Below are 27,896 nucleotides of genomic sequence, written 5' to 3'. Positions count from 1 at the left end.
GAATCAGTGCAGGCAACATGGAGAAGCTACCTAATGGGATGATTATCATAGAAGCCTCGCTGAATGCACTCACCGGAGGGCAGCTAGCAGCTACTACCGCACCACTGTTTTTTAGGGGGGAATACACTTCAAGACGTGACATGACCTGTCCTCTGGAGGACATAGCCACACCACCGCTGCTCCGTTTATTGTTATTGGGATGATTATCACAGAAGCCTGTCTGAATACACTCACCAGATGGCAGCTAGCAGCTAACGGCTAACGGCTATCAGCTAGCAGGGCAAGCTAGCTACCGGCAAGATCGAGACAGGGACCAGGGTAGGTGAATTTAAACAATGTCTGAGTTGAAAACGCATCTTGTTGACACGTAAGGGCCCTGTTCATGTGGCACAGACATATTAATTGCATTTTGTGTCTGTTAAGAGGCACAAAGGCACTCTAAAACTTGCCCCGACAACTGCCGCTTTAGCTCGGGACGCTTGTACACGTAGCTGCAGCTTCTCCGTGTTACCTGCACTGATTCGGGTCGGGGTTTTTTCTATCGAAAGTACTCGCGTAGCTATAGCGATCAAGATTAACCTAAAAATTGGCCGGAATTCTCCTTTAAGTTACCATGGAAACCTACATATCCCTCCAGACCACTACCAGTGGTGGAAGAAGTACTACTACTACTACTACCACTATTCATTTAAGTAGCAACGTAAAAATTGGCCGGAATTCTCCTTTAAGTGAGACCCATTTAAAACTCCTTTATGAAGCAGCTGAAAATAAACCTGATTTTATGGTTTAATCTTGCCTTATGAAAAACCAGGTAAGGTGAAATAATGACAGACAAAAAAAACAATTTAATTGAAAATTTCCCGATACAGTGCAAATTGCAGAATGGATCTTTGTGGTAAATCAGGCATCTGAGAGTCACAACTCAAACAAGGCTGTTGAGACAAAGAACTGTTTCCATGACACTGCATCAGAAGGCTCCTAAAACAATTATCAAATGCTGGCTTAGCCGTTATCAGTTTTCCAATCTTCATACCTTTCTAAACCCCTGAGACTGAAACATTTATGTTCTTATTCAACTGACAGGATTGTAGGCACAAGGCTGCTCTGTATGATGTGAAATTCATTTTTAAGGCAAAAAACTCCAAACCAAACTGACTTACATTCTCATCTCTCTCATTCTCCCTCTGCTCGTTAAGTAAGTGCTGTAAAGTAACAGACATTAAACATCAATTATTCTCTCTGTAATATCTAAACATCCTTTTTCTTTCCTATTTATATCACCATATATTTACTCATTGGCAACCCATTCCCTGCTCCTAACTCTAGATACTTCTTTTCGCTCATAGGAACTGCCTGCATAATAATACAAAATGTCAACCTAGCTTCAAAATAGACCGGATCTGATCACAAAAGAAGCATCTAGGGTGAAGGACACTATAACTCTTGGGTTTGAAATGGGAGGGGCTGTTCTTTCAGAGAGCAGTGTCTTCAGAGCCAAAAAGCTTGGTGGCGATGGCCTGGCAGTCTGCAACAGAGGCTTTCCCATCAAAATCTGCTGGCAGGATGTCTGCGTCGAATGCTTTGAAGTAGTTGTCCAGCTCGTCGCCGTGAACAAAGACCTGAGGGAAGTTATCAACAGTGTTCAGAGGAGATGACTGATGCAAAATGGGACAAAACTGAATGTTGGGTTAAGATTAAAGGGGTTGATAGTGCTTCATCCATACCCTCTCCAGCAGCTTGCTCTTCATGAAGGGTTTGACCACATTGTATGTGGTGGTGAAGTACCAGGGCTGGTGAGTAACGTGGACCGCCTTGAAACGCGCAGGGAAAGAGTCCTGGACAAGAACACACATTTGGTTCAAACTGTTCTTAAATTGCACATCAAGAAAGTCTCAGCTTTTCCTTTAAGAGTCTGTTCTGACCTGCAGCATGTCCACCATCTTCTTGAGCTCAGTCGCCTTTATTCCTGAGGCGTGCTGCATGGTGAAGCCCTTGAAATTCTCAATCAGGACAAAGCCATTGATCTGGGTTTCCTCATTCTCTAGCAACTTCTCCAGGATCACACAGTACGCTCTTAAGATCTGTGACACACAAAGACTTATTTCAAACAACTACTTCTGAATCATTTGCATATGTGCTCTGTGAGGTTGCTTTACAGTTACCTCATCGAATGTGATCTCCTCCAGGTCCCAGTTCTCGATGTTGAAGAGCAGGATTACGTGGCCATACTTGTCCCTGCTGGGCAGTACCACAGGGTAACCCGCCTCGATGGTGCTGCGGACTGCCTCTAGGGTCAGATTCTCAAACAGCTCGGGATACTCCTTCCTGAAGCGCACATAACCTAGAGTACCCCAAAACACACATCATCAACTGAAAGTTTTGCTGCATTCTGTTATCGGCCACTAATAGTACCTAAACCCTTTGTGTACGGTATGAGTGTTCAGTGCAGGTTGCTGATGTGCCAAACACAATGACACCACTGTGCATCTGCAGTGCTGCTCCAAAGCCTCTTCATACCAATTAGATATAGAGGCACCAATTAACCCTGTGTGTGTGTCAAATATTCTCACAGCAATAGCAAGAAAAGAAAATCCAAACTGAAACTGTTGGTGAATTCTGTCACTGTAATTCTGGATTATTTGATGTTATTTGTTAATTAATTTTGGAGTTAGTAGTTGTTTAAATATTAAATTATGAATACAATTTTACAATGAGTCCTAAGCACACACACAAACAATAGGCAAGTCATAAGGATCTTCTCATAGGAGTGTCAAACCACTCTGCTTTTAATCTCATCTCCTCCCCCAGACCGACACAATCAGCACATGTGCTGTGAAGTTCCCAGAAGAACACTGAGTTCACAAGTTAAGTAAACTTGCTGTCCTATTTGGACACAAATGAGGCCTTTGTCAGGGGAAACTCAGAAGCAACTCAAAGCCCCCAATTAATGAACACATGCCTCCCTGTCTGAGTAATGGGCAGGATTCATGCAAACCAGGAGCACAAAAGAGTTCTCACCCTCAATTACTGAAGCTATTGGAAAATGTCTGCAGAAATGGAATCAAAGCATATAGATGCCACAAAAAAGTCACTTTTAATATCTCAGTCTGTCTCTCTACAATAGAAATGTAATAGTATACTAACTACCAACCCTTCATGAGCTCGTGGGCTCTGACAACCTCAAACTTGCGAGCTCTGAGGAAACGCAGGATCAGAGAGTCCGGTTTGTCCCCGAAGTGCTCCAGCACCAGTTTGGCCAAATCGTCTCCCTCCGCTGCTCTCTCCTTCATCATGACTCGCAGGTCCTTCAGTGTCGACGCCCGCCTCTCATCTGTCTCACCCAGCTCATCCTTCGCCTGACGGAAGAAGAAAAACAGCCAAACAGCCTAACACAAATGTTTCTGTCTGCAGGGACAAAAGTGTCTCTACAATGTGGACTAATATTGTGATTTAAACTACTCTGTATATGCTGGCATCCAGTTAAATATTATTTTTTTTTACCTTTTGCACAGTGTGTACAGGCAGTTTGTGGCACGGCCCAAACACTGGCCCATGATCCTTCACTGTCAAATGCTCCAGCTTAGACCTCAAGGCCTGCTCCTCCTCTGACACTATACGGTAAGATCCAATCTGTATAAAGAAGAAAAGCTTTATAAAAAGAAAACCCCTAACCCCTAACGATACACACCAGTGAAGGACTGGTTAATCTGCTTCATGTGATTACAGAAAGGACTTCTAAAGCCACTTCTTAAAAACAGCTTAAGGGTCCATCCCAGGGCCAGCATCTACTGGCACAATAACAGCATCATGCGCTGACAGTCAAACCTCCAAGAGCTAATGTTTTTGTCATAGGGCCAACCAGTGAAGTGAGGCCAGACACTGACAAACTGGCTTAAACGGAGACAAAGTGACACTCAAGTGCTCTCTCTTGATTTGTTGCAAAGTAGTTAAACTTACAGCAGCCATGGTTGCAGCGTCTCACAGCAGCTTCACTAACTGTGAAGAAAGAATGAGAAGAAAGAAAGAAAGAAAGAGAATTGGCACAAACAGAAAATCAACACATCAAACCTTTCTTTCAGAGTTATCCAGACCTTTAGTTTATTCATGACAGAGTTTGTTAAGGTCAGGCCATGAGGTCAGAAAAGCTTTAATGCAGTTATTGGAATATATTACATCATCTACATAAATGATCTACATAAATAGCCAACAACAGGTGGTGGTGTAGAAAAGAAAACGTTTTCCTTTGGCTTGGTGATGTGCAAACGTTTTAGATGAAGAGTGGTTTCTTTACTCATCAGTGGAGCAGACATCCTCTTACATAAGAGCCTGACACAATACATCAAAACAGCAGATATTTAATGACCACCACTCTCCCATGAAACTGAATTACCAAATCTAGCCCCAGTGTGTTCCTCATGTATTACCATTACATGTGAACAACAGAGCTAAGCGAAATTAATGCCTGGAAAAACCCAAAAGATGGTTTGACAACACTTCCTGCTGTTCTGAAGATATTTCCTCTTTTAACTATCTGGATAGAAAATAAAAATCTGTTGCAATCTGATGCTGCATAGTAAAAAAAAATTGTTTTAACTAGAGATGCACCGATTACAATTTTTAGGCCGATTCCGATTTTTCATTGAGTTTAACCAGCCGATACCGATTTTAGCCGATTCTGAGTTCATTTTTTCTAACCACTTTACAGCACACACAAATATTTTATATTTTCTTTTCTTTAATAGAAAATTTTACATTTTGCATAGAACATAGAACATCTTTTGTATAGATAATCAATCACTATAAAATAGAACTATATAAATTACTCCTGGTGTGGGAAATTCACACACATCTAAAGTGCAATGTTATGGAAGAACCATTTCCTTCTTCAATATCCAACTAAACAAATGATGATATAATTAGTTAATAACAAATAAAAATCAAATAAATATAGCCTTGCAGTATAAAGATATTTCTCAAAACACACGCACACAGGCCTGTTTGAACGTCAACAGTAACGTTACCTGAAAACAGCGTGTAGTTCCTTTTTTTAGCAAGTTTGCTTTATGTGTCATTGTGCATAAATGTGAACACTACCGTTGCTGTCAACGGGCTTGTCTGCTAACGTTAGCTACCAGCGGTTACCTCGGAACAATCCAGAAAATAGACGGTACCCTAGAGTGCCGTTACTTGAAATTTAACGTCACCGCTCATTTTAGACATAGTTTAGCAACAAAACTAAACACCGAGGGAAGATTATTTTGTTTGTTTTGAGCGGTATGCACCCCCACTAACCTAGAAAGCGTTTTAAACAGTAACGTTAGTACAGCGTGTCGGAGGAATACAGCGTCTCTTTTTTTTGTTTTTTGTTTTTTGTCTCCTACAGCGGCCAGCGGGGCGTAAGAGGCAGAGGGACCACAGCGTTTGCTAATGTTAGCTTCTTGTCTCATCTGGGGTCTGATAAACAGTAAATTCATCAAAGTCAGTGTGCCCAACGCTATTTTCCGATAAACTGTAGCTGTCATATTTCACGGGACCCGCGTGAGTGCGGTTTTTATGTTAAAGTTGTTCAGCCTCAGAGGGGAGAGAGAGAGGCTGACTGTTCGCCTGAGATCAGTAGAGCAGACGGCTCTGCCTAGCCGTGTATAATTACGACTTTATGACATTTCATAAACAGCTGATTGAGCGGCAGTGCTCTGCTGCTACATGCATATAGCGGAAACCCTGTATGTGCACGTGTGGTGCTGATGTGTGAATTTGACCAGCATAAACTCGGCATATGTCAGACTGACCGGCAGGTCGCCGGTCATGGTCGATGACGTGAAAATCGGCCAATTCCGGTCACCAGCCGGTCAATCAGTGCATCTCTAGTTTTAACTGTCCTATGTCCTGATGTACAACACAAAATAGTATAATGTGTTACATTACATTACATGTGTAAACATCAGTGTATAACAACATCTATTACAATTTTTTATTTTGATTCATGTACAAATTGAGCAATGACATATTCAGGCTACCATATTTGTTTGGATTTGTTTTTGGTGCAAGTTTTTATCGTGAAGAAACTGAATATTCTTTACATCCAGATGCTTAGAAATACCTTCAGTACAGCCGTAAGTGAGTTAGTGTTTTAAAAAACTGTCATTTCGGTTTTCACTGTGTATTTGTTTTTGTAAAATCAGATGCTTCCCTGTGTGACTTGAATGTAATGGTAACACATGAGAGGCACAAACTGGGGCTGTACCCAATCTAAATGCTATCTCAAACTAAATTTACTGGACATGGTACATCCAAAGTATTACTGATCAAGCAATCTCATCAGAATCAGCTTTATTGGCCAGGTTTGTGTAAACAAACAAGGAATTTGAGTGGTTAATCTTTGTTCTCAAAGTACAACACTCACTTAACATATAGAGAATAAAAACAGAAAGGACAGTAAGAAATATAAAAAAATACTGTTAAGTATACAGTATAACAATACAATAGAATTTACAAAAAATATACAATATAAACATTTAAATCTTCAAATTAATAAAAGAACAGAAACATATATTTGGCCAAATAATGTTAATTTAGTATTGCATAAAGCCCAACACTGATGTTGACATAAGTTCATTTAGAGTCACAAATGCCCTAGCTCCTCTTCAGGTAATCAACCACTGAGGGTATAAGACTTGTAGGAAATCTTTGTGGCTGTAAGTTCAGTCAAATACAGAACATCAAACAGTGCAACGCACAAAACCACAATGCATGGAAACTGAATTTACACACTTTATGACACATTCATTCATTACAGTAAACAGTAAACAATCATTCAACATCCAATTAAAACAAGTATTGTTTATCACACCAGTTTAATTGATTGCTTTCAATAAATAGCAATAGTGTATAATACTTACAGTGCTCATATATGTAAGTGTTATTTCAGCTGAAGAGCAGACCTACCTTTAAGCAGACAGGATGAGAGGAGTAGACGGAATGGCAGAGAGGACAACAAGAGGAGAGAAGATCAGGAGGGGAGGAGTTCAATGACACAGTGGATTATTACAATGAGTGGCTGAGCTACATAATGCAAACTGCGAAGTGAAGGGGGAGCTGGGATGGAGGAGGAGAGGTGTGTTGGTGTGGACCCTCACTCTGGTGGTCTACGGTGGTCCTGACGGGCAAAACACAACCACAGCTGACGAAACACCTTAAAAGAATAGAAAACTTAACAATTTTAGAAATCACATCGACATTACAGAATACACACGGAACGCATTCATTTAGAAAACACATTTCACAAAAAATCCTCATCAAATGACCAAAACAGAAAACACGAACAAAAAGAAAATTAAATGACATTACTGAAACTGAACATTTTAGAAAAACTCTGTGTTTGATGCAATTTTGTTGTGTTTTGCGCCGCTGGGCCACCGTACTCTGGTCTGATGCTCATTTTCATCACACATGATTTATATCAATAAACCCACATCTCAAAGAAAAATTAAAGAATGAGAAGATAATTAAAAGTTATTATGTGATTTTTTTCAGTAATGTGCCGATTCCAGCTCCACAAACCAGTATTTACCTATTAAACATCATATTGTATGACATTGGAGAATTTGCATGTTTTTTTCATGCATTCCTCTTGTTCTCCATTCAGATTGGATATTTAACCACGGACATGTGACATGAAAGGTGGGATTTAAGCTTGATACTCTGCACATTCTTTGAAATCCTCATCAGAGGGAACTACTTTGTTTTGTGACCCAGATTATGGATTACTCATCCATGACTGCACAACATCAGACAACTTGCCTCTCTTCTAGTGCCAGTCATCCATTACAGTAATTTAGAATACAATCAGGTTTGCTTTTATTTTTTGGAGATTGATGATAGTTTGTCCTGTTTCTATTTCCACCTTCATTGCCCCCAACTTTTTGTTACTTACAGCAGTGAATGATTTTGAGGTTATTTTTTGATTGGATGGTTGGTCCGCAACTTTGGTCCAGACTGCCATTTTGACATTCATGTTCCCCAGAGGATGAATCCCATTGACTTTGGTATTCTCTTGACTTTTCTTGTAGCGCCACCAGAAGTTTGTGGTTTCTTTTACCTTTACCTTTGCACATTTAATTTCACTGTGGCTTTAGACTTTCTATTTCCACTTGGATTTGTCCTTTTAATTCGTTTTAGATTTGGACACCAAGCCAGGGACAGTTATCTTAGTTTACGGGAGAAACAGCTAGCCTAGCTCGTCCAAAGATAAAAAAGATTTGCCTATTAGCACCTTTAAAGCTCATAAATTAATACGTATAACGTTGTATCTTGTTTAATCCGTACAAAAAACTAAGTGTGCATGACAACAGTTTATGGGGGTTATTATGTGCTGAATTATTTCCTGGCTTGGAGTAGACAGATTTCAATCCTGGTCTTTATGCTATGCTCAGCTAACCTAACCGTCTCCTAGGTCTATCTTTATATTTAATGGGCATGAGATCTTCTTGCCTAACTCGACAAGAGAGTGAGATTTCCCAAAATGGCATACAATTCCTTTAACCTTTTTCAGACCCTTTTTTAAAGAGATATCTTTATACTATAATAAAGGAAGAGCTACACTGTTTTGTGCATTATTCTAAAAAAAAATTATGTAAAAGTTTTAAATGATCAAACATATTTTGCATATTTTTCTCTTCCCTCTTGACATTGTGCACCCCGAGAATAAAGCATGAAAAAGCAGAGCTTGTGTAGGCTTAGGATGCATTCTGCAGCATGTCTGAGAGAGCAAAAGGGGAGAATACATTATGATGCCATCGCTGAGCTGATAGAAGAGCTTAATGAGCTGTGGGTGAACAGAGGAAACATCCATCCCACACTGAAGCTGGAGGCTCTGCTGGGTCTCCCTCCTCCACACACTGAGGCCTCTGTGATCCAGAACTGGCAGACTTACTGTCCTGCGCTGTTGTTCCTCCATCAGTAGCTCTCATTAGTGGATGCTCATGAATAGCCTCCTATTCCCTCGCAAAAACAAACAGGGGTTAACAATGCCGTGGCTATACAGGCCTCTGGTATACAGTTAAGCTCTTTGATGTGAAGGGATTCCTGCCAATCATGCCACCCTGCAAGCCAACAAATAGGCCTGGGTGAATGTAAATATCCATGATGGATGAGCATTCATGGTTGGAACAGAAACTGATGTATACGTACATTTAAATTTCTTGATTATTACAATAGTTGTGCTGAGTTTTCCCACTAATGTCAGAAGACACTTAAGACTGATTGAGACGTAAAATCACATGGACAGGTGTTAATAACAATAACGATGGCTCCAAGTGTTCCAGTAAATCATGGCAGTGTGGCCTGGCTGTCATTCTCATTTACACCTGTGCTTCTCACACAGGGACATGTCAAAATATCTTCTGTGAAAAAGGCAAATTAAGTGAGGGTCTTTAAAAGTTATATCTTGTGAAATGATCTTATTAGTAATCCAAGTATCCACGTTCCTGTGAAATACTGCCCTCGTTATTGGAGGCTATCAGGGGGCCAACACTCCCACCTAGTGGCACCAGTTATCTGCTGCCACATTAACCCACATGACTTCAAACCTCCCACAAGCCCTCATCAGAAATGTTCAGTAGCCGTTATTACTGTAATTTAAGTCAAGCTTTCTTTGGATTAAAATTAGAGCAAGAGGTGGCTGGGTTGGATCAGTGGTAGAGCAGGCGCACATATACTGAGAGGTTTATGTCTCGACGCAGAGGTCCAGGGTTCGACTCTGACCTTTGACGATTTCCTGCATGTCTTCCCCCTCTCTCACCTAGCTGTCCTGTCAAATTAAAGGTGGATAAACCCCAAAAAATGATCTTTAAAATCAGAGGAAGAGAAACTAAAATCTGTAAAGCATGGTACATGGTGGTTTTCACATTACAACCTCAAGCTCATGAACACAAGTTGAAGGAAGTGCATCCCAATTTGGGAAATGGGACCACTCGAGGAGCAAGTGAATGCACCATAAGTAAAAGCAACCTTTGCACACAACAAACAAGTCGGCAGACAATTCCTCTTTTATCTTTACTTTGATCGAGTTTACACAATAGACATCAAAATAGTTTTTTCTCATGAGATTAACAATCATAAGGCACAAAATAACATAGGTGCTTACAAAAAGACAGTTGATGTTTTTGAACTGTACAAACAAGTTATTTTTACACATTATAATGCACCACTTGGTATTCTGACAAAAGTCACATTAACAAGGAGTAGCTTTCCTTTTGGGGAACAGTTTCATTAGTCTTGATCAGATGACTTCTAATGGAGAAAAAAAAGTAAATTTGAGACTTGCCACATTTGATCGCATTTACACAACTTCTTTTAGGGATAAAGGATAAACTAATACCGTCCAACTTCCTGCTCTTTGTTCTACCATCTGACTATCAGATGACTAAAGCAGGAAGTGTGACTAAACAATAGAAAGTTTACAATAATTTCACTTAATATACTTGTTGACTTTGAGTGTAAGCAGACTGAAAGCACAGACATGCTGGAGTTCGTGTTTTTAAAATATGTTGTTTTTCACTTACTCTACTAACACTGAAACAATGTACCCAATGTGCTATAGTGTGGTGTCCTGCTTGGTTTGATTTCTTGACACAAATACAAGCATGTGCTCTAGTGAAATACCATAGGTATCCATTTGCAGAATTCATTCTTTATCTTGCACTTCTCTTTGTGCTGATATTTAAAGCTTCATTTTTGTCCAATCAAAATAGAGAACTAAAAGAAAGTTAATAAAGCAGTAGAGTGGCAAAATGGAATGGACTTAAGTGAGACAACATAATGCAAATAATAGGGATCAGCTTTTTTTAAATAGTGTGTTGTTAAAAGCTGATTACATTTTAGCCTTGCTCATTTGTGGAGGTAATCCCTGCTTCTTTATTGGAAAAGTGCAAACAGTATTTTGGCATACAGATTCTCAAGGCATCAGGAAGTCAGTTTACATTTACACTAGTTTACTGGAAAAATGTATGAAATATTGTTATTCCAGTAAGTTTGCAATGACAAGTGAAAGCAGCGTGATGCTGCAAACTACATCTAAAACGTAAACCTTAAAGATCTGGTGGTACTGACAAGTTATCATTTACATACAACATGGCCCTTTGTTTTCAGGGATTTCCTCAACAGTGTCAAAGGTCAGATGCTCCGTTTTGTTTGCAGGTCTAAAGCATGTTTGAAAAACAAGGCCAGTGACAAATGAGGGGACTCAGTGATATGCCACTTATTTCCACTGTGCTTCTCTCAAGCTCTCTCATAAGTTTCAACAAACTTATCATTGCAGTGAGTGGTTCCTCTTTACATAAAATCCTCTTAAAAAGAAATTATATATACAAAAATGGTTTTAAAAGTATATTGTAAGCAATAAAACACACCAACATCTGTTGCTCCGTTTGACATTAAAAACTCCAGTCTTCTTTTCTAATAAAGACAGTTTGTCTTACTGTACACACGTTTGTGTGAGCTGCAGAAATTGCCACAAAGTGTCCAGGTCACATATTGACAGCTGAAATACAGTCTGTTCTCAGTCTCAGCCCAGAAACGTCAGAGATGCCATGACGCTGAAGCCCAGCAGGATGAAGAGCACCTTGAGAAGCTGCTTCCCGGGGGAGTTGAGCTCATGTGGGAGGATCTCTAGAAAGGTGATGTAAATAAACGTCCCTGCGGCAAGCCCCTCCAGGATGGCCTGGATGAGTGCTCCAGCCGCTAGATGAGCCTCCATCACACTGATGCCAATGCCGATTCCTATAGGCGACATCATGGCGAACACTCCGATGTAAGCAGCCACCCATAATGGACGAACTGCGCTCTGGACCAGCTTCACAGACAGGCTGAACACTATGATGCTCTTGTGGACAAGTATAGCGATGCAGATCTCTAATACCTGGAGAAAACAGAGGTGTTATGGTTATTTCTAGCTCCTTTAACAGCTTCTATTTAAACCCAAACAATAGTGAATGTTAAGGATTTTAATGGCTGGGTTGAATTTTAGTGGGTACATAGGATTGGGCAATATCAACCATTGGATATCTTTTGCCATATTGTTTGTACCATGGTAGCTTTGTATTGTGATATCTCTGGTAATGTTAGGTAATTGTGGGCAATGCTGCAAATCAAAGAGCAGGGCTGCTTTATAGCAAAATTAGATTTCTATATAAACTTTATCAATAAAGTGCACTGATTTTTCAGGTATTCAATTTGCTGGATTAGCCAAAAACCGACACTCATGTCTGGTTGTTTTATCCATTGACTGACTCTCATTTTATTGTCCAGAAAATGTACAATATAATAACATACTTTATTGACATCAAAATATAAAATAACATATTCTTAGATTATGGCAATCAAGAATTTATCCATTTCGCTCACTTCCAGATGGGTAACTTATTAATTAATATATTCAGTTGAGCCCATTGTGCTGTATGGGCAAGTCCGCAATCTTTGCAATTAACTCACAGGCTGATGTTAATTTAATTGTGTGTACTGACCACATCCTGGCGACGTGAGAAATTCAACCACTCAAGGTATTAAGTTACTAGATTCATACAGTAGACTCTGGACAGATAAATCAACATTTGTCTAGAAGGCGCAGACCTCTCCAGTCGCCTCTCTGTCTGTGAGTAAACACAGAGGAAAAGGTGAAGATGGCTATCGGCTACGACCTATTGCTACAATATCGACTATATGGACAAGTGGGACAGACTCTGGGTCCATCTCCATCTTGACATCAGAGGGGGCACCGATGCAACCGACTGTGACTTCTCTGCTGGGCATCCTGCTAGCCAGTGTGCAGCCGTCAGATAGTGATCTTGGTGGCCTCCGTGGTTTCCAGCAGGATGTCGGGAGCTGAGGTGTCCCTTCGCCGAGACTCGGCTGGATCCTGTATACCGGTGCCATTCAACCGGGTGACTCTTTTCCTGCGTGCTGATCTGACGGGCACATTCTAAATCATGGTGAATCATGCACAAGTTGAATGAGCTGATGGGATATCATTACACTGGAATTGTCCATCGCATGATTTCATGTGACAAATATAAATTGATTGATTTGTTGATTGTCCTGCATTTGAGCCACAGCATGGTATGGTTTAAAATAGTAATGGGCGATAGAAAAGATCTGGTGAAAAAGACTGGTGCAACATCCTTTATTTGGACTTGGTTCGGATTTAAGCCGCTACAACGGACCTGTGGTCGAGCCGTACCATGGAGCCTTTCATTAGCCTGACAACTCACTATATAACGGACGATTGGAATCTTGGCAGCCGGTGTTTGCAGACGTTGTACTTCCCCGCTGAACGTGTGTGTGTGTGTGTGTGCTCTGTCACTGTTTTGCACTTTTACTGTCTATGGCATGGCACTACTGTAAAGAAACTTTTATACTATAGTTGCGCTGGGTAAAGGATGCTGATAGCCAGTCTCTCATTGGCTAGCTGTTAGCCAATCAGAGTCAAGCAGCTTAGCTCGTTGAGTATTAATGAGAACTGGCACAAATCGAGCTGAGTCTTCCTGCAGGCTTTCTATACCACGCTAGAATGGCTTGAAACAAGGTACCCAAGAAAACCAACAAACAACAACAAATATTACAGAGTCCATGGTAGAACTTCAGACATTACCACAAAGTAATGAAATACGTGTGGCAGGGCACCTTTAAAGTATCTGGGCATCTTTGCCTAATACTGAAAGTATTTTCAGTACAGTGTCTGTTCCTTAACTAAAAAGACACCAGTTTTTCCTGAACCAAGGACTTAAACTAGCTAAGTCCAGTGCCTTTTAGAATGGTTTGCACTAAAGGAAAGAAACCCAATACTTGCAATGCTAATGCAAAACAATGCTTTTTCTTTGTTAAAGTCTCTGCAACTAGTGTACTTGAATTTTATTTATCTGCAACATTATGTTGTAGAATTACAGTTTTGCACAATAAATGTTCTCAAAACTACATACTTTTCTTTCTCTTTAAAAAAAAATACATTTAGCAGTTTGGCTTTCCTTAGGGTCTATGTAACTTGGTCTGAAATGGTTCTATTATAATTTATATATATCGTGATATATATCGTTTTCGCAAGAGGCTGCAATGTATATCGCAATATGGATTTTAGGCCATATCACTTATCCCTAGTTTAAAATGTATTTGTTTTACCAGAGTGATGTCCGTTTTATTATTTTATGTCTTATTCATAATTTCTTCCTTTGTTGTTATTTGGCATCTTGTTTTTGTATTTTTCAATTATGTAGTTACAAATATATTTATGTACTTAGGTCCCCTTGAAAATGAGATCGTAATTTATTGAAGATTTATCTAATTAAATAAACATTATATACATGTATAATATATATATATATATATATATATATACACACACATACAGTATTTTTTATTATATATACATATATTATAAATACAAAATATATACATATATATTATATATACTGTATATTAATCTAACTAATCGTAACTAAATAATTCCCAGCTGAACAGACAGACAACACACATTTACATGCACATGAAAAGTCCTGAGGGAACATTGATAGTATGCTCAGACTGTTTATGCTGTCTTGTGACCAGAGTACATAGATCTGACTCTCATGACAGGGAGATTCCTTTCCTGTCAAAGCGTCCTGAAGCTATAAACTCAAACCCTGCTTTCTTCTGGCAATAAGAGAGTGCTGTGAATATGATTCCAACTCTATTTATGCAGCACTTTTTTAAGACAAATGTTTACAAAGTGCATGACATATAATATAGCCCGAAGAAGAGTTAACTTTAAATAAGAACTTGATTCTTTGGGAAAAACAAGAGTGGAGAAAACAAATGCTGCATATTGTCTGGAAGTCTGAGCAGATTTAAAGAATCCCTGTGGAGTTTTAGACCTCTAGTAACGCTATGGAGCTGCTTTTCTAAAAGTGGGTCTTTCGTTTTGTTAAACCTACATTGTGTAATTGTTCTTTCACAAATATGTGCTCATTCATGTGTAATTACTTCCACCAACTAATCAAAGTATTCTCATAAGCGTAGAATCTGCCATTTAAAATCATTCAGAATATATACTAGCGAGTCGCTCGAATGACATGTAGCGCCTCCATCTTTAAAATACATTAGCCAAAGAGGGACATACCACCGCAATATGTCAACAAAGGCAGGAAAAAAGAAAACTGCAAGCTAGTAAACATGGATGTCAATAATGCTGGATTTAAAATACTTAAAATCGAAATAACAAATGTTTTATGAGGAAGGAAAAGCACTTGATACACACAATGTAAAAGCTCAACAGGACCCCGTCAACATCAAGTATTCTCTGTCTTCTTACCTTTGAGTCCGTGCTCTGCAGGCCGATAGCAAGACCCTCAAAAACCGAGTGGAGCGAGAGAGAGAGGAAGAGCATGAAGGAGCGAAAGGGGGAGTGAGCCTGAAAGTCAACATGGACGTGGTGGCCGCTGCTCTCCAGATCTGGACCTGTTCCATGGCCGTGTCCATGCCTGCTGTTGTCCGGTATAAGGGGTGCCCTCTCCTCCTGAGCCCCTCTCATCTCCCGATAGTTCAGGACAATCCTCTCCAGTATGAGGACCAAGAAGAAGCCGGCAGCCATGATGAACTCTGGAACAGGGAAACTGATCTGTTTGAGACAGACAGAGAGAGATTAATCAGTATGCAGGGTCAATTCAAGAATTAGGAAGCACAGATTGTAAACAGATTACAGTACAGTATGTATGTATGTATGTATGTAAAGACCCTCAGTTAGGATAGGATATCTAAAAGTGCTCTGTCAAAAACAATAGGAATAGCTGTTTTATTCTAGGAACTGTCAACTGTTCTTACTTTATTTACAACATACATCTTATTGGATAATTGATTAATCGTTTCAGTAAACACCAAACATTCTGTATTTCCAGCTTCTTGAATGTGAGGTTTTCTTCTGTTTTCTATCATTGTGAATTGCACATTTTTGGTGTTTTGGACTGCTGGTTGGAAAAAAGAAGGGCAGTTTGTGCTCTTTGCATTTTTTACTACTTGTTAACATTTTATACACTAAACAACTATTAGATTATTTGAAAAATAGATTTACAGAAAGATTTAAAATAAAAATAATTGTTTAGTTGCAGCCGAGGTGTGTATATAGTAGAGCTGGCCCGATATCATTTTTTGCTTCCCGATACCGATTCCGATACCTGAACTTGCGTATCGGCCGATACCGAGTACCGATCCGATACCAGTGTGTCATATATTTGAGTATGTTTTAACATAATAATATGTATAGTATACTACTATCCCTGTATGGATGTGATATGATTTCTATTTTTGTTGTTGGTCTGGCTCAGGTTAAACTCTTTGTGAAACATGAACAAACAATGAACGCCACAGAACTTTCTTTTATTATCCAGTTTGACAGTCAGTTATAACGGAGAAAAAGAACATAAATAAACTACTTTAATGTAGATTTTCTTACGGGCTTTATTACGTGGTATCGGATCGGTGCATAAACTCCAGTACTGCCCGATACCGATACCAGCGTTTTAGGCAGTATCGGAGCCGATACCAAACATCTCTAGTATATAGGCCTAATATATGGGACGATTTATTCAAGCCCTGAGTTTGTCCAAATCAGTCCATACTTGGATGTACCTCCACCTTCCGAGCTTCCAGCTCAGCGTTGATGTCTGACAGATAATCTGGAATAATGTCGAGCAGACATGCTGCCAGGAAAACCCCTCCGGCAAAACAGCTGATCAGACTCAGAACTGTGCGGTGGATTTCTGCAAATGGAAAGATAAAACATCTCTTGTTTTTCAACATGAACTTACATACAATGGTACAATTACTAGAGACAAAATGCCATTAAGTGTAGAGTAAATAGGGGTGGGAAAAATAATCGATTCTCTCCAGAACGATTCGATGCTTGATTCTGATAAGTTAATAATCGTTTTTTTTTTCTTTAAATGTGTTGATTTTTATTTAAAGGTTACTGTCTCCAGACAAGTACAAATCAGAAAACAGAGTGACTGAAAGAGGATGGGATCATGGACAAAAACTCAGAGTTTAGGCAAGAGTGCAGAAAAAAAACACACAAAAATGGCCAAAAGGAAAACAAAATTAAATATATAACATTTAATTTTGTTTTCCTTATATATATATATATATATATATATGATCTAATAAGACATACATAAAATAATTAGGCAAAACACATATAGGCTTCATCTACTTTATCACATTACATCTGACCACCTCATGTTTCATGTTCTAAGAAGCCAATTCTCCACCTTTAAACATGACTGAGCCTCTGACATGGAAGATTACTGGGAGAGAAGGTGAACTTCACAAGCATGTTTAAGGCTTAATCATGGAGTGACTCCAAAAAAAAACCTCAGCAGACAAAACATTTCATTAAAACGTGTGTGTGACAAATCTAAGCTTTGTCTAGCTGCTTTGTCTAGAAAGTGATTAGCAAACTCTGAGTAGCAAACTCAGATTTATATGTATATTTTTAAAAATCACGCATGGAAATGTACATTAAAAAACGGTTGCATCGAGATGCATCGATAATCGGTTTAGAATCGAATCGTTGGCCTCTGAATCGGAATGGAATCGTGAGGTGCCAAGAGATTCCCACCCCTAGTAAACATATGTGTTGCTCTGCTGTTGTGCATTTCTTTGTAGAACATCTTTAGTATTCATGATGCTCTATGTGAATGAATGGGGCATTTTACAATGTCTTGCTTGTTGTTATCAATTTCTTAAATAAAAACTCTTACTGGACTGGCCTATATCTGATGGGTTTGTGCTACATTAGAGACATGGATCAAACCCCTGTCATTCCTTCCAAAGTTAGAATAATTGTTGGAAGATCATATGACACATCATGATTATGAAAGCACAGTACTCAAAATGACTCAGCAAGCACTAAAGGACGGCTGTAATGGAGAGAAATGATACTCTCACTTCCATTTAAGAAAGCCAAAGTTCACTATCTTGCCCTGTTCTGCCTGCTACATAACATTACATATCATGTGACCATGTGTGAAGAAGGCTTTGGGCTTCAGGCTCCATCCCTGTCAGGTGACTCCAGGGGTTAAAGGGGAGTTTGTTAATGGTAGCAGTGAACTTACACATTAATAATAATAATATAATTATTATTATTATTATTAATAATAATAATAATAATAACAATAATGTAATGGTGTAAGCATTAGTAAACAGTGTCAGATCATCAAAAGCCATATGTTAATGTTCTAAGAAAATACATTATAACATTTCCTGAAGAATGTGTAGTTTTTGGTTTGGTGGTGGTTGTGTTTGATGTATGACCACATCATTAACCACGTTACCACTACTCACTGTTATCACTGCGTTAATGGTTTCTAAGTCACAGTTGATCAAATCAATAGCAGTTACATTGCCTTTACAACACTATCTACAGCTTAAACATGTGATTCAGATTTAGACAGACGGCTGGTGAAAAGGAACCACTTATTATTATACCTTCCGCTCATCTAAGGCGTGACCATTACACCAAACTTCATTACTACTTCTGGCAATTAAAGGTTGGCTTGTTTATCTGCAAATCGCAAAACATCGTAGAACAGGAATAGAAACTGCACATGAATCAGCGACATTTTCTTTATAGTTCGGCATCGGTGTAATAAATTAACAAGTAATCCAATCAAAGTAAAACGTTAAATCTTTGTATGCCATAACCCACATTGTTTATCTGAGTTTAAAGGCGACTTTAATGTCCCTCTTTCTTTGAAATATAAATAAAACAGTGATATCTTAATGAACACTAATGCTAACGTTAACAGTTGCTAATGTTAACTGCTTATATTACATGAACGTTTACCAACCTGACCCGTTTGTGTCTCTGAACCATTTGACTCGAGCAGGGATAAATCCAAAAAGAAGAGTTAAGAGCAATAAACCGATCAGAGCGCCTATTTTCACCTGAAGCAAGTATTCCATTTTGTAGCATAAAACTGTCAGTTCAAGAGTGAGGTCAACCCTAACTGTACTATCATTTGATTAGTTATTTATGAAGCCAGAGCTTGCTAACCGCTAACCGATAAGAGTTTCACTGTGACAAGCAGCACCAAAAGTGTTGTTTGGAAAAATTCTGCCATGGATTCTGACCATAGATTCTGACGTTCAAGCTACGGTGGTCGAGATGGGTCAAAAGTAACATCGCGAAAAACTGCACAGGGCGCCCCCATAGACAAGTAAAGCCATTGACATAAAATGGACCAACATATCCCGTTGCTCTGGACGGAGACCAGTAAAGGATATTAGCAAAGAATTTCTAATAAGGGAAGAAGTTCCACTCTCTCGCTTCTGAACTGGTTGCAGTTCCACCAGAGTTCCATATAGGGGGCGCTCACAGGCCAGTGCAGAATGAATGGGACTCTATGGAGCTATACCCCTTTTCTCAGGATATAATTTTTTGTCTAGTAATTTGAATGTTGCATTCGAAAGGGGAGGCTAAGAAAATACACACTGCTGGGTGTTTTTAAAGTGGCTTTTTTGTTCTAAAAAGCCTTTTAAAATGTCAATGACGTCATACACATATACGGCCAGAGATACTGCTTTACGGCAAGCTCTGAGTCGCTTCCTTTGTTCTCTCGAAGCATCGACAACACAGCTGACAGGTTAGGCTCTCCCTGTTAATACACGTGCTAGAAAGAGGTTTGCTAATGTTTTAAAGACCACGCCGAAATATTCCCTCTGACATTCTGGTTCTGCTTTGGATGCCGTCAAGCGGGATCTCCAATGGTAATCAGTCCTTCACTGACCAATCAGCATTCATTAGCAGAATGCTAGCGTGTTATGGGCAACAACGACTCAACCTGTAAGAAATCGAAAGGACACAAGTACGCGTTCATTCAACTTTTGACCTATAATCCATGTTTAACTTGCAAAAACTACAATCAAATCTGAGATTTCTCAACGACAATCAGGCGAAAGAGACAAATTTTGCCGTCTAGCTCCATAGAGTCCCATTCATTTAACACTGGACCGCGATCACCCCCATGGAACTCTGGTGGAACTGCAACCAAATTCGGTACAATGGGGTTGAATAGGGAGTGGAACGGCTTTCCGTAGATGGGCTTTGATATTAGAAGCACTTTTCCGGTGATGGCTGAGCGTTACTGCACAGCCTCCAACTGAGAGAGACAACGTAAATGTGACGTGAGCAAAGTTGGAAGTCTTCAGGTAGCTGTGCCAAGAGAAATCTCAATCATTCCCAATCTTGCAGAGAAGGAGAGCGTAGGTATATGTAAGGAGATAACATAGGCACAGGCTAATTATTGCTAACTAAAATGCTAGTTAACATTAGTAATTAAACTTAAACAGCTAATGTAAGTCGAAACTGCCTGCGAGCTTCTCCTGTACTATATGGTAATTCCTCTACTATGCGACAGTAAGTCGCATGGTTATGACACAATCGTTAGCCTATTTTTTACAAAAACGTCTGGCACGGAGCCATAACGTGAGATACAAGGTAATGGAGCCTTTTATACATTGTTGTGTTTCTTTAGAAATAAACAATGGACAAATAAAGTCTTTAAACGCTTCAGATGTAAAGTTATTTGCTGTCAAAGTGGCGCCAAAATGAATGGCAGTCAATGGAATGCTAACGGGAGGTGATGGCTTGGTAGCATCAAAATGGCGCCATAGGAGCTACCATAGACGATATATAAGAAGGGAGCTACGTGTTCCGAGGAGAAGCTTACCCCCTTGGGGTGACAACTACTTCTTCTTCTTCTTTGGGGTTTTATGGCAGCCGGCATCCAAAAAGTTGAATTGCTGCCATCTACGGAACTAGCACCTTAGTGCACTATATCCTGTTATTACAGCCCAGTGTCTATTAACCTGTGACAATAAAGCCTAGCCTATGTTATGAAGTGTAATTAGGTGTTAGTACTGACTGTTAGGAACAATCTACATCCTGTTTGGTAATTATTGTTTTTTTGTGAAATATTGAATACTTTTACCTCTTTGGGCCTTGAATTATTTTTGAAACCATGAATTTTAGATGGGGAATATCTCTTTGGTGGAACTTTGACCAACTCATCTGACACATAACAAGGAGATGTTATCTATGCTTTTATGAATCCATTTGTCTTGTTGCTGTACTAATTCAATTTACAATATGTTGTAGGCCTATATGTGTATTTATGGCATAGTGTATTTTTGTCTGCTGTATAATCACTTTGTTGTACAGGTTTTGAGTGGTTCCCAACTGCTTCCAATAAAAATCTTAAAGACCAACGTCTAGTTTAGCTTGGCTCACTGCATAGCTGTGCACCAACAAAAAAAGTGGGGGTAGAAGAAATGCAATCATAAATGTTGGTAATTCTAGCTTTTGACCAAACAAGTCTGCAGTTATAAATGTCATTAGGGTAATCTATAGAAGGTAAATAGTCAAAAGGTCAATTTGAGCGGACTTTCTGATGCACTAAAGCTAAAAAGACAAAGCAAGTATACTGGAGGAGTACAAACATCAATCAGAGGTTGTTTTTCAAACCTGGCAACCCTAACGTTATTCTTACTAACTTGCTTGCAACTGCTCTGCACAGCATTAGTAAAAAAAAAAAAAAAAAAAAAAAATCATGCATAATATTAATAATATCATAGTTAAGTTTTAGGCTACAGCAGGAGCTTTGTGTCTATTTTACCAAGGCTGAAATGCATTTGAAAAAAAAAAAACATAAAATCGTGCATTAATAAGAATGAGACTCTAATTGAGACAACATTATTAACAATAAATAGAATAACTTCATTTAAAGGAATAAATAAATACTTGTCTTTTTCCGTTGGTAACGTTATTAATTATGTAATGTATTTATTGAATGTTTTTCTTTATGACCAGCAGATGGTACCCTATCACCAAATTTCACTAGCCACTTTCGCCACACTGTGCACTGACAAGCACACGCTCGAGCACACTACACGAAAAAAAGTTGATGACGACATTTTTATGCGCCGGATATGTTGACCTCATCAGAAGCCCCAAATGCTGATGTGTTACAAGAAATCACACCGCAGGGAGACCATACTTCCATAAGGGAGGGTTTTGAGTTTCTTCTTTGATGCAGTAATAATATAGTACCGGGGAGAATCGGCGGTGGGTCACAGGTCGATGTCAAAGAAGGAGCAGTGGAAGAGATCAACAGCAGCGGCTCAGAGAGCGAATGGCGGTGAGAGAAACACACAGTATAGATCTCTTTATATAGAGTCTATGGCTGCAACAGAGACACGGAGGCAGCGACAACTGACTGGTTCACTTCTATATTATATAACGGTTTGATTAGAGCTGACACTGCTGTGCAAAGTGACTCAGTTACAGTGACACCACAAGCTGTAGAAGAAGCTAACAATTGGTCTGTGTAGGGATTAATAAATACATAAGAATATGATTTATATGGCAGTGTTCCCCCAATAACCATGATATTTGACGAAGCTGAATCACAGTTAAGATAAGTCAAAATGTTGCATAAAGCAGGTTTAATCTCTTCCAGGTAGTATGTTTTACGAGAGAAACAAATTCTTAAACTACTTCACAACTTCAATCAGAACAATTTGATTTGATGGATTTGATTTCCAAGGTTATGTGAATGCCCCATTATTATTTAGGTTTTATTTCTGATTAGCTTGTAGGTCTCACATTAATACATTCTAAGATCGGAGGACGTATAAACTTCACAACTCTACAGGTTTGCAGATTAAGTGAGGTCTCAATTATTGTTATTGAGCAGAAACCGTAAAATGAATGCGTGATAATGCTGAATCTGCGTTCTGTGTTTTGCCCCACAGCCCAAAGGGAAAGTTGGCACAAAGGGGAAGAAGCAGATCTATGAGGAGAACCAGGCAACGCTGAAGTTCTACACCAGAGTCATCCTAGGAGCTAACGTAAGAACCTCAATGCTGTTTATGAGTTGTTTCAGTCAGAAGAAAGTGTCACACAGTCCTTGAAAGGGTGGTGTCACATTTAGGCCCCGTTTACACGTACATGGTTATTTTGAAAAACTGAGACATTTCCCTTCGTTTGTGCCCTTCGTTTACATGCAAACAGAGAATTGGACTATGAAAACGGATTGGAGAGTGGAGATTTTGGAAAACTTTGTTTGCACGTTTGCATGTAACCTGAGACAAACGGAGGTTTAGGCAGCCGAGGAAGAGAATAGAGAGGAAGTGACGTTGCTATTTTTGGGATTCTGATTGGCTAACGTGGGCTTGAGCTTCTCGTTACACTGCCACCTACAGGTTTGGCATGCTCTTGACGGCACATACATGGATTTCTCTGCAACGTCATCACTGCTTGCGCACGCAACCGGGGGGCAGAAAGAAGACGTGTTTCGTGTAGCTAGTAGTAGTAGCAGCATAGCGTAAGTGAAAATGCCAAGGAGTTGTTGCGTGGTTAATTGTACAAACAGAGCCAGTGATGGGTTCCTGATGTTGAACATACCTAGGGGGAAGCATGCTTTTGCCAAAAACCGGCGGAGGTTATGGCTTCAAGCCATAAGAAGGGCAGATTGGGGTCATATGCAAGAATCAGGCTCCCATTGTATCAGTCAGAAAAGTTGCAGCTTGTTCAGTTGTTCAGCTAAGTGATATCTATCTGTCAGGGCGGTAGTACTTGAGTCCGGACCATAGACAGTTAAAGGTCCGGACTCGAGATAAGTTTAGACTGCTAGCTAAAGCTACGCCGATGTTTTGCTAACGTTAGCGCAACAGCGTTAGCCTAGCCAATATTACGACTGCCTTCGGAGTTTCTTATATCTGCGTCCACGTTGTCAACATAAGACCTGTGGCGTTAGTGCTCCTTTTGTACCATAATTTTATTGAATGAAATATTAAGCTTCGCTCCTACGAGATGGGTGGGTTTTTATTACGTTACACACACAAAGCTAACTGGCTATAGTTAGCCTGTACGTATGCTAGTGGACATTAGCTAACTTTGCTGAGACAGCGGCAGTAGAGTTTTGGCGAACTAACCACGACAGTGTTGTCGCCCTCTCGCCCACAATCAACCTCTGCTGCTAAAAACTGCAGTGATGTTTTGAAATGGAGACACACATATCGTACCTTTTTCCCGGAAATCCTGGCCATTATTTTAAGGCATAAACCAACCATAGGGGTACACTCAGGGGTAACCCTGCTGCTAACATTGGCTATTACATTAGCCTAAAATGACAATTATAGCCATACATATATATCACAGTAACACTGCAAAATTAAAGACAGATCCAACTGAAATCACATTTTTTTGAGTCAGCAGTTATATACAAACAATAAGGAAAGCTTCAATACTTCAGGTTGTTGCATTAGCGGACCAGCTCACCAATCTGGCTTTCTGCCCCTAGTATGCGCACGCACCCTGTAATGTTTGTAAACAGGAAATCCGTGTATATACACGGGTACATGTAAACGAACACTTTTCTGAAAACTGACAGCTGTGCACAATGTTATTTTTAAAAACGGAGTTGGAATGTCCGTTTTATGAAAATAGCCGGCCACGTGTAAACGTAGCATTAGGTTAGTTCACTGATGTCTGTGTTCCCATTATTGTTCTTATTGTCAAACTTCAGTTCTTAAAATAACAGTTCTGCAAGTTGCTTGAATCAATGCAGACCTGTATTGTTTCACTTTCTAACGCCAGATCCAATTTTAGACTTGACCGTATGTTTTAAGGTGTATCACATTATTTTATGTTTACACTTTAATGTGAAATGACAGTGTGTTGACCTGTCAGTTGTTTCAGTTACAAATTAGGAGTGAGCAATATAGATAATATCCTCTTTCATAGTATAAGTAATTTTCAGTTGTGATATTGATAAATATATCTTTTATATATAGTAAAAAATTACCATAATGCAGTCCTGCTCATTGGTTTGCAACAATGGCTGCACTGGCCTAATATTACCAGAGATATTAAACAAATCCAGACTTTGGTATAGAAATATCTTTGATGGATTTTACTGTAGGGCTTAAACTAACAATTATTTTCATAACCGATTAATCTGGTGAGTATTTCCTCTATTAATCACATAATCGTTTAATCTATGAAATGTATCAGAGGCCACAGTCTAAATCCTGAAGATATTCATATACGAAAACGAAAAACAGCAAATCATCACATTTGAGAAGCTGGAACCAGATAATGTTTGACATATTTGCTTAAAAAAAGGCTAAAATGATTGAATCATTATTTTTAAAATAATTGCAGATTTAAACTACTAATTGAGTAATCGACCAATCAATGGAGCTCTATTATACTGTCATATCGTTCAACCCCATTTCAAATATACTGCTCTTCCTGCACAGGCAATATATACTGCCGTAAATCTTTTGGTTTTCTACAGTTCGTCTACATTTTGGACATGGGTGAGTGTAAATAATCAAGATGATTTAAAATCTCAATGTACCACCAATCTAATGTACCACTAACTTCCTGGCCCTAACACCTTGTATGCCTCCTGTAGCTGCTGCTTGTGTTCGCATTAGCAGTGTATGTCGGGAGCTACCGCTCCATGTCTGCCATGGCCAAGGCGGTGTTTGCTGAGGATGGGAGTCTCCTGGACGGAGGAATAGACTTAAACATGGAGCAGGGAATGGCGGAGTAAGTAAGATGAGATACATGCCAAAATACAAATATAATTCAAATATACTGGGGAGAGAACCTCCATCTTTAGTCTACATACACTATAAAAACAACTTGGACATGCACACAGTTTTATACTCAGGTGTGTATTGAGAGCAGTCTGTCCTAACCCTCTGATTGATGGAGCATATTGGGGACGGGATGAGAAGTAGATGCGTCTGTAGTGATATAATTACATGGCAAGTGAAAAATCAGCATCAATAAATGAGTACATTAGTTTCACTTCTCTATCAAAGAAACTAAATGTAATGTTCAGTAGAGTTTGTGCATTAATAATACAGAAGCTCTGGCCACATTTTTATGTTTTCTGTTGAACTTATGGAAGACACAATTATAATATATTTTCTTGCTAAATATAATAGTATGTGAATAAATACCAGTCATATATATATATATTCTGGTTACAGAACCCCTGAATTAATTGTCCCCAAATTTTCCCAAACTAAACCTATGCCTTTGCTGAAAGGCACAAAAGTTCTTATCTGTGTGTACAGAAAAATGTCATTTTTCAGTGATCATTTATTGTATGCGTGTTCTGTTTTTAGGCACCTGAAGGATGTCATCCTGCTTACAGCCATAGTTCAAGTGCTCAGCACAATCTCCTCTTATTTCTGGTATCTTTGGCTGCTGGTAAGAGGATGTTCTGTGTCCATCTTCCCGGATAAATCCTTTATTTTCCTGCCTGATTGCTTTCATTTTCTGCTTTTCTCATGCCTCATAATTTTGTCGTGTCTGTGTGTCAGGCCCCGGCCCGAGCCGTCCACCTGCTGTGGGTGAACTTCCTGGGCCCCTGGTTTATGGCAGAAAGCCCGTCGGCATCCGAGGAAGTGAATGAGAAGAAGCAGAGAAGACAAGAGCGCAGACAGACAAAGAGATTCTGATGCTGCAGGGCAGACGGCGTTAGTATTTTTATACACAGAATCTAATATACAGATAGCGAGGAACTCATAAGTTATTCAGTAATTCAGAAAGAAATGTTATTAAGTTAAACTCAATCCAAATCTGATAGCGTGGAATCTCCATGTTTGTTTTCCTTCTGCTTTCTCCTGTAATCTGATTTTCTCCCTAATTTATGAAATGAAACGTTCCCTATTTAGATAATGTCACGGTCCAGATCTCATTAATCCTCATACAGAGCTTTAAGAGTTTTTGCTGTTGCACAATCCTGTCACACTGCCTCCTGCAGATTTACATCAAATGTTCCACACGATATAGTGACTAAAATGAGTCACTTGTCCATGCCACATTTCTCATGGCATGTCTTTTATCTTTACTTAACTTTATTTTTCAAAAAATGTCTCTAATGTAACAGAATTCATCAGTGATCCTTCAAGACACAGCTGTTTCTGTTCTGTTCAAGTTTTAATAGGAAAATAACTTTTTTGCAATAAAAAGAAATCTCACTCCAGTATGTGGGGATGATCATATGTGTTTCAAGAAGTTTTTCAGTGTGTTTTCTTAACGTTATGCCTTTAGTCATGACTTAAAGTACTGAGCAATTCTTTTCAATTGTCCCAGGAGGCTAACATTTGCTTTTGGTGCCCTAATGAAATCTTTGGAGCATAATAAACACATTGGTTTTTAAAATGGCTAGGCCTTACATACTGCAAGGGGTTATAATGTAATTCTCATAGAAAAATGTGACTTAGCCTCATCAATCAAAAGTAGGAATGTTTGGTGAAAGAGGCATCTATGTTTTCTGATAAGAGCATCTAGAACTAGCTGTAACATAATTTTCTTTGGAAAATGCTTAGTTCAGTTCTGTTGCTCAGACATAAACCTGTAAAAAACGCAAACCCAGCGTGCTATAACTGTAACTATATATTCATATTTGTAAGTGGGATATATATATATATATGTGTGTGTGTAAGTGGGATTGTCTGGATTCTGGCAATATAATAACCATTAAGGTGGGATACATTGGCTAAGCAATTACCAAAAATGTCTGTGCTGACATAAATAGTTAATAAAAGGTCTGATCCTAGAATCCCCCTGCTGCTACTTCATACTTGTACTCCACTACACCTCAGAGGGAAATGTTGTAATGTTTACTGCACTACATTTATCTGACAGCTTTTGCTTTATTGCTTCAGGCTGGGCTTGTTTCTGCAACAGCTTATTGAGTATCGGATACTATTAAAACTATTGAGGAAATATTTTCCTTTGCATTCGGCAACGGTGAAACAAGCTACAATGTAAGTTAATAATGACAATT

General features: G+C 39.1%; 3 protein-coding genes across 4 annotated transcripts; 1 reads left to right on the top strand and 2 right to left on the bottom strand.

Moving 5' to 3' along the window:
* Positions 1-967: 967 nt before the first annotated feature.
* On the bottom strand, positions 968-8,956 carry LOC144523098 (retinaldehyde-binding protein 1-like). The gene is made up of 8 exons (XM_078258418.1): positions 8,784-8,956; positions 7,078-7,192; positions 3,502-3,630; positions 3,152-3,356; positions 2,163-2,341; positions 1,923-2,081; positions 1,725-1,835; positions 968-1,619 (listed from the first exon to the last, which is right to left on the bottom strand). Exons 1-8 carry the CDS (start codon positions 8,954-8,956, stop codon positions 1,473-1,475), a joined length of 1,218 nt encoding a protein of 405 aa, XP_078114544.1. The 3' UTR covers positions 968-1,472.
* A 1,078-nt stretch (positions 8,957-10,034) lies between these two features.
* On the bottom strand, positions 10,035-19,178 carry slc39a1 (solute carrier family 39 member 1). The gene is made up of 4 exons (XM_078276688.1): positions 18,870-19,178; positions 16,651-16,781; positions 15,338-15,643; positions 10,035-11,917 (listed from the first exon to the last, which is right to left on the bottom strand). The coding sequence occupies exons 1-4, from the start codon at positions 18,982-18,984 to the stop codon at positions 11,564-11,566; spliced, it is 906 nt and encodes a 301-aa protein (XP_078132814.1). The 5' UTR covers positions 18,985-19,178; the 3' UTR covers positions 10,035-11,563.
* Positions 19,179-21,996: 2,818 nt separating this feature from the next.
* tmem208 (transmembrane protein 208) lies at positions 21,997-27,106 on the top strand. Of its 2 annotated transcripts, XM_078276535.1 has the most exons (6): positions 21,999-22,217; positions 22,834-22,929; positions 25,345-25,404; positions 25,503-25,639; positions 26,227-26,311; positions 26,425-27,106. In XM_078276535.1, exons 1-6 carry the CDS (start codon positions 22,212-22,214, stop codon positions 26,560-26,562), a joined length of 522 nt encoding a protein of 173 aa, XP_078132661.1. In that variant the 5' UTR covers positions 21,999-22,211; the 3' UTR covers positions 26,563-27,106. The 2 variants fall into 2 exon arrangements, with proteins under 2 accessions (XP_078132738.1, XP_078132661.1); XM_078276612.1 differs by lacking the exon at positions 25,345-25,404 and having other exon boundaries at positions 21,997-22,217.
* The last annotated feature ends 790 nt before the right edge of the window (positions 27,107-27,896 follow it).

Source organism: Sander vitreus, chromosome 1 (assembly GCF_031162955.1).
Source record: "Sander vitreus isolate 19-12246 chromosome 1, sanVit1, whole genome shotgun sequence".
NCBI lineage: Eukaryota > Metazoa > Chordata > Actinopteri > Perciformes > Percidae > Sander > Sander vitreus.
This window is presented reverse-complemented; position numbering and strand designations above follow the sequence as displayed.

What these genes read in the sequence shown, in the direction of transcription:
- slc39a1 (XM_078276688.1), bottom strand. Translation starts at nt 18,984, where the DNA reads ATGGAATACTTGCTTCAGGTGAAAATAGGCGCTCTGATCGGTTTATTG. An exon ending in CAGAGACACAAACGGGTCAG is followed by an intron (nt 16,782 to 18,869) that starts GTTGGTAAACGT and finishes TTCCATTTGCAG; the next exon opens with AAATCCACCGCACAGTTCTG. An exon ending in TGGAAGCTCGGAAGGTGGAG is followed by an intron (nt 15,644 to 16,650) that starts GTACATCCAAGT and finishes TGTCTCAAACAG; the next exon opens with ATCAGTTTCCCTGTTCCAGA.
- LOC144523098 (XM_078258418.1), bottom strand. Translation starts at nt 8,956, where the DNA reads ATGGAGGAACAACAGCGCAGGACAGTAAGTCTGCCAGTTCTGGATCAC. An exon ending in CTGTACACACTGTGCAAAAG is followed by an intron (nt 3,357 to 3,501) that starts GTAAAAAAAAAT and finishes TTCTTCCGTCAG; the next exon opens with GCGAAGGATGAGCTGGGTGA. An exon ending in AGAGCAAGCTGCTGGAGAGG is followed by an intron (nt 1,620 to 1,724) that starts GTATGGATGAAG and finishes AACTTCCCTCAG; the next exon opens with GTCTTTGTTCACGGCGACGA.
- tmem208 (XM_078276535.1), top strand. An exon ending in GAGTCATCCTAGGAGCTAAC is followed by an intron (nt 22,930 to 25,344) that starts GTAAGAACCTCA and finishes CTTCCTGCACAG; the next exon opens with GCAATATATACTGCCGTAAA. An exon ending in ATGGAGCAGGGAATGGCGGA is followed by an intron (nt 25,640 to 26,226) that starts GTAAGTAAGATG and finishes TTCTGTTTTTAG; the next exon opens with GCACCTGAAGGATGTCATCC.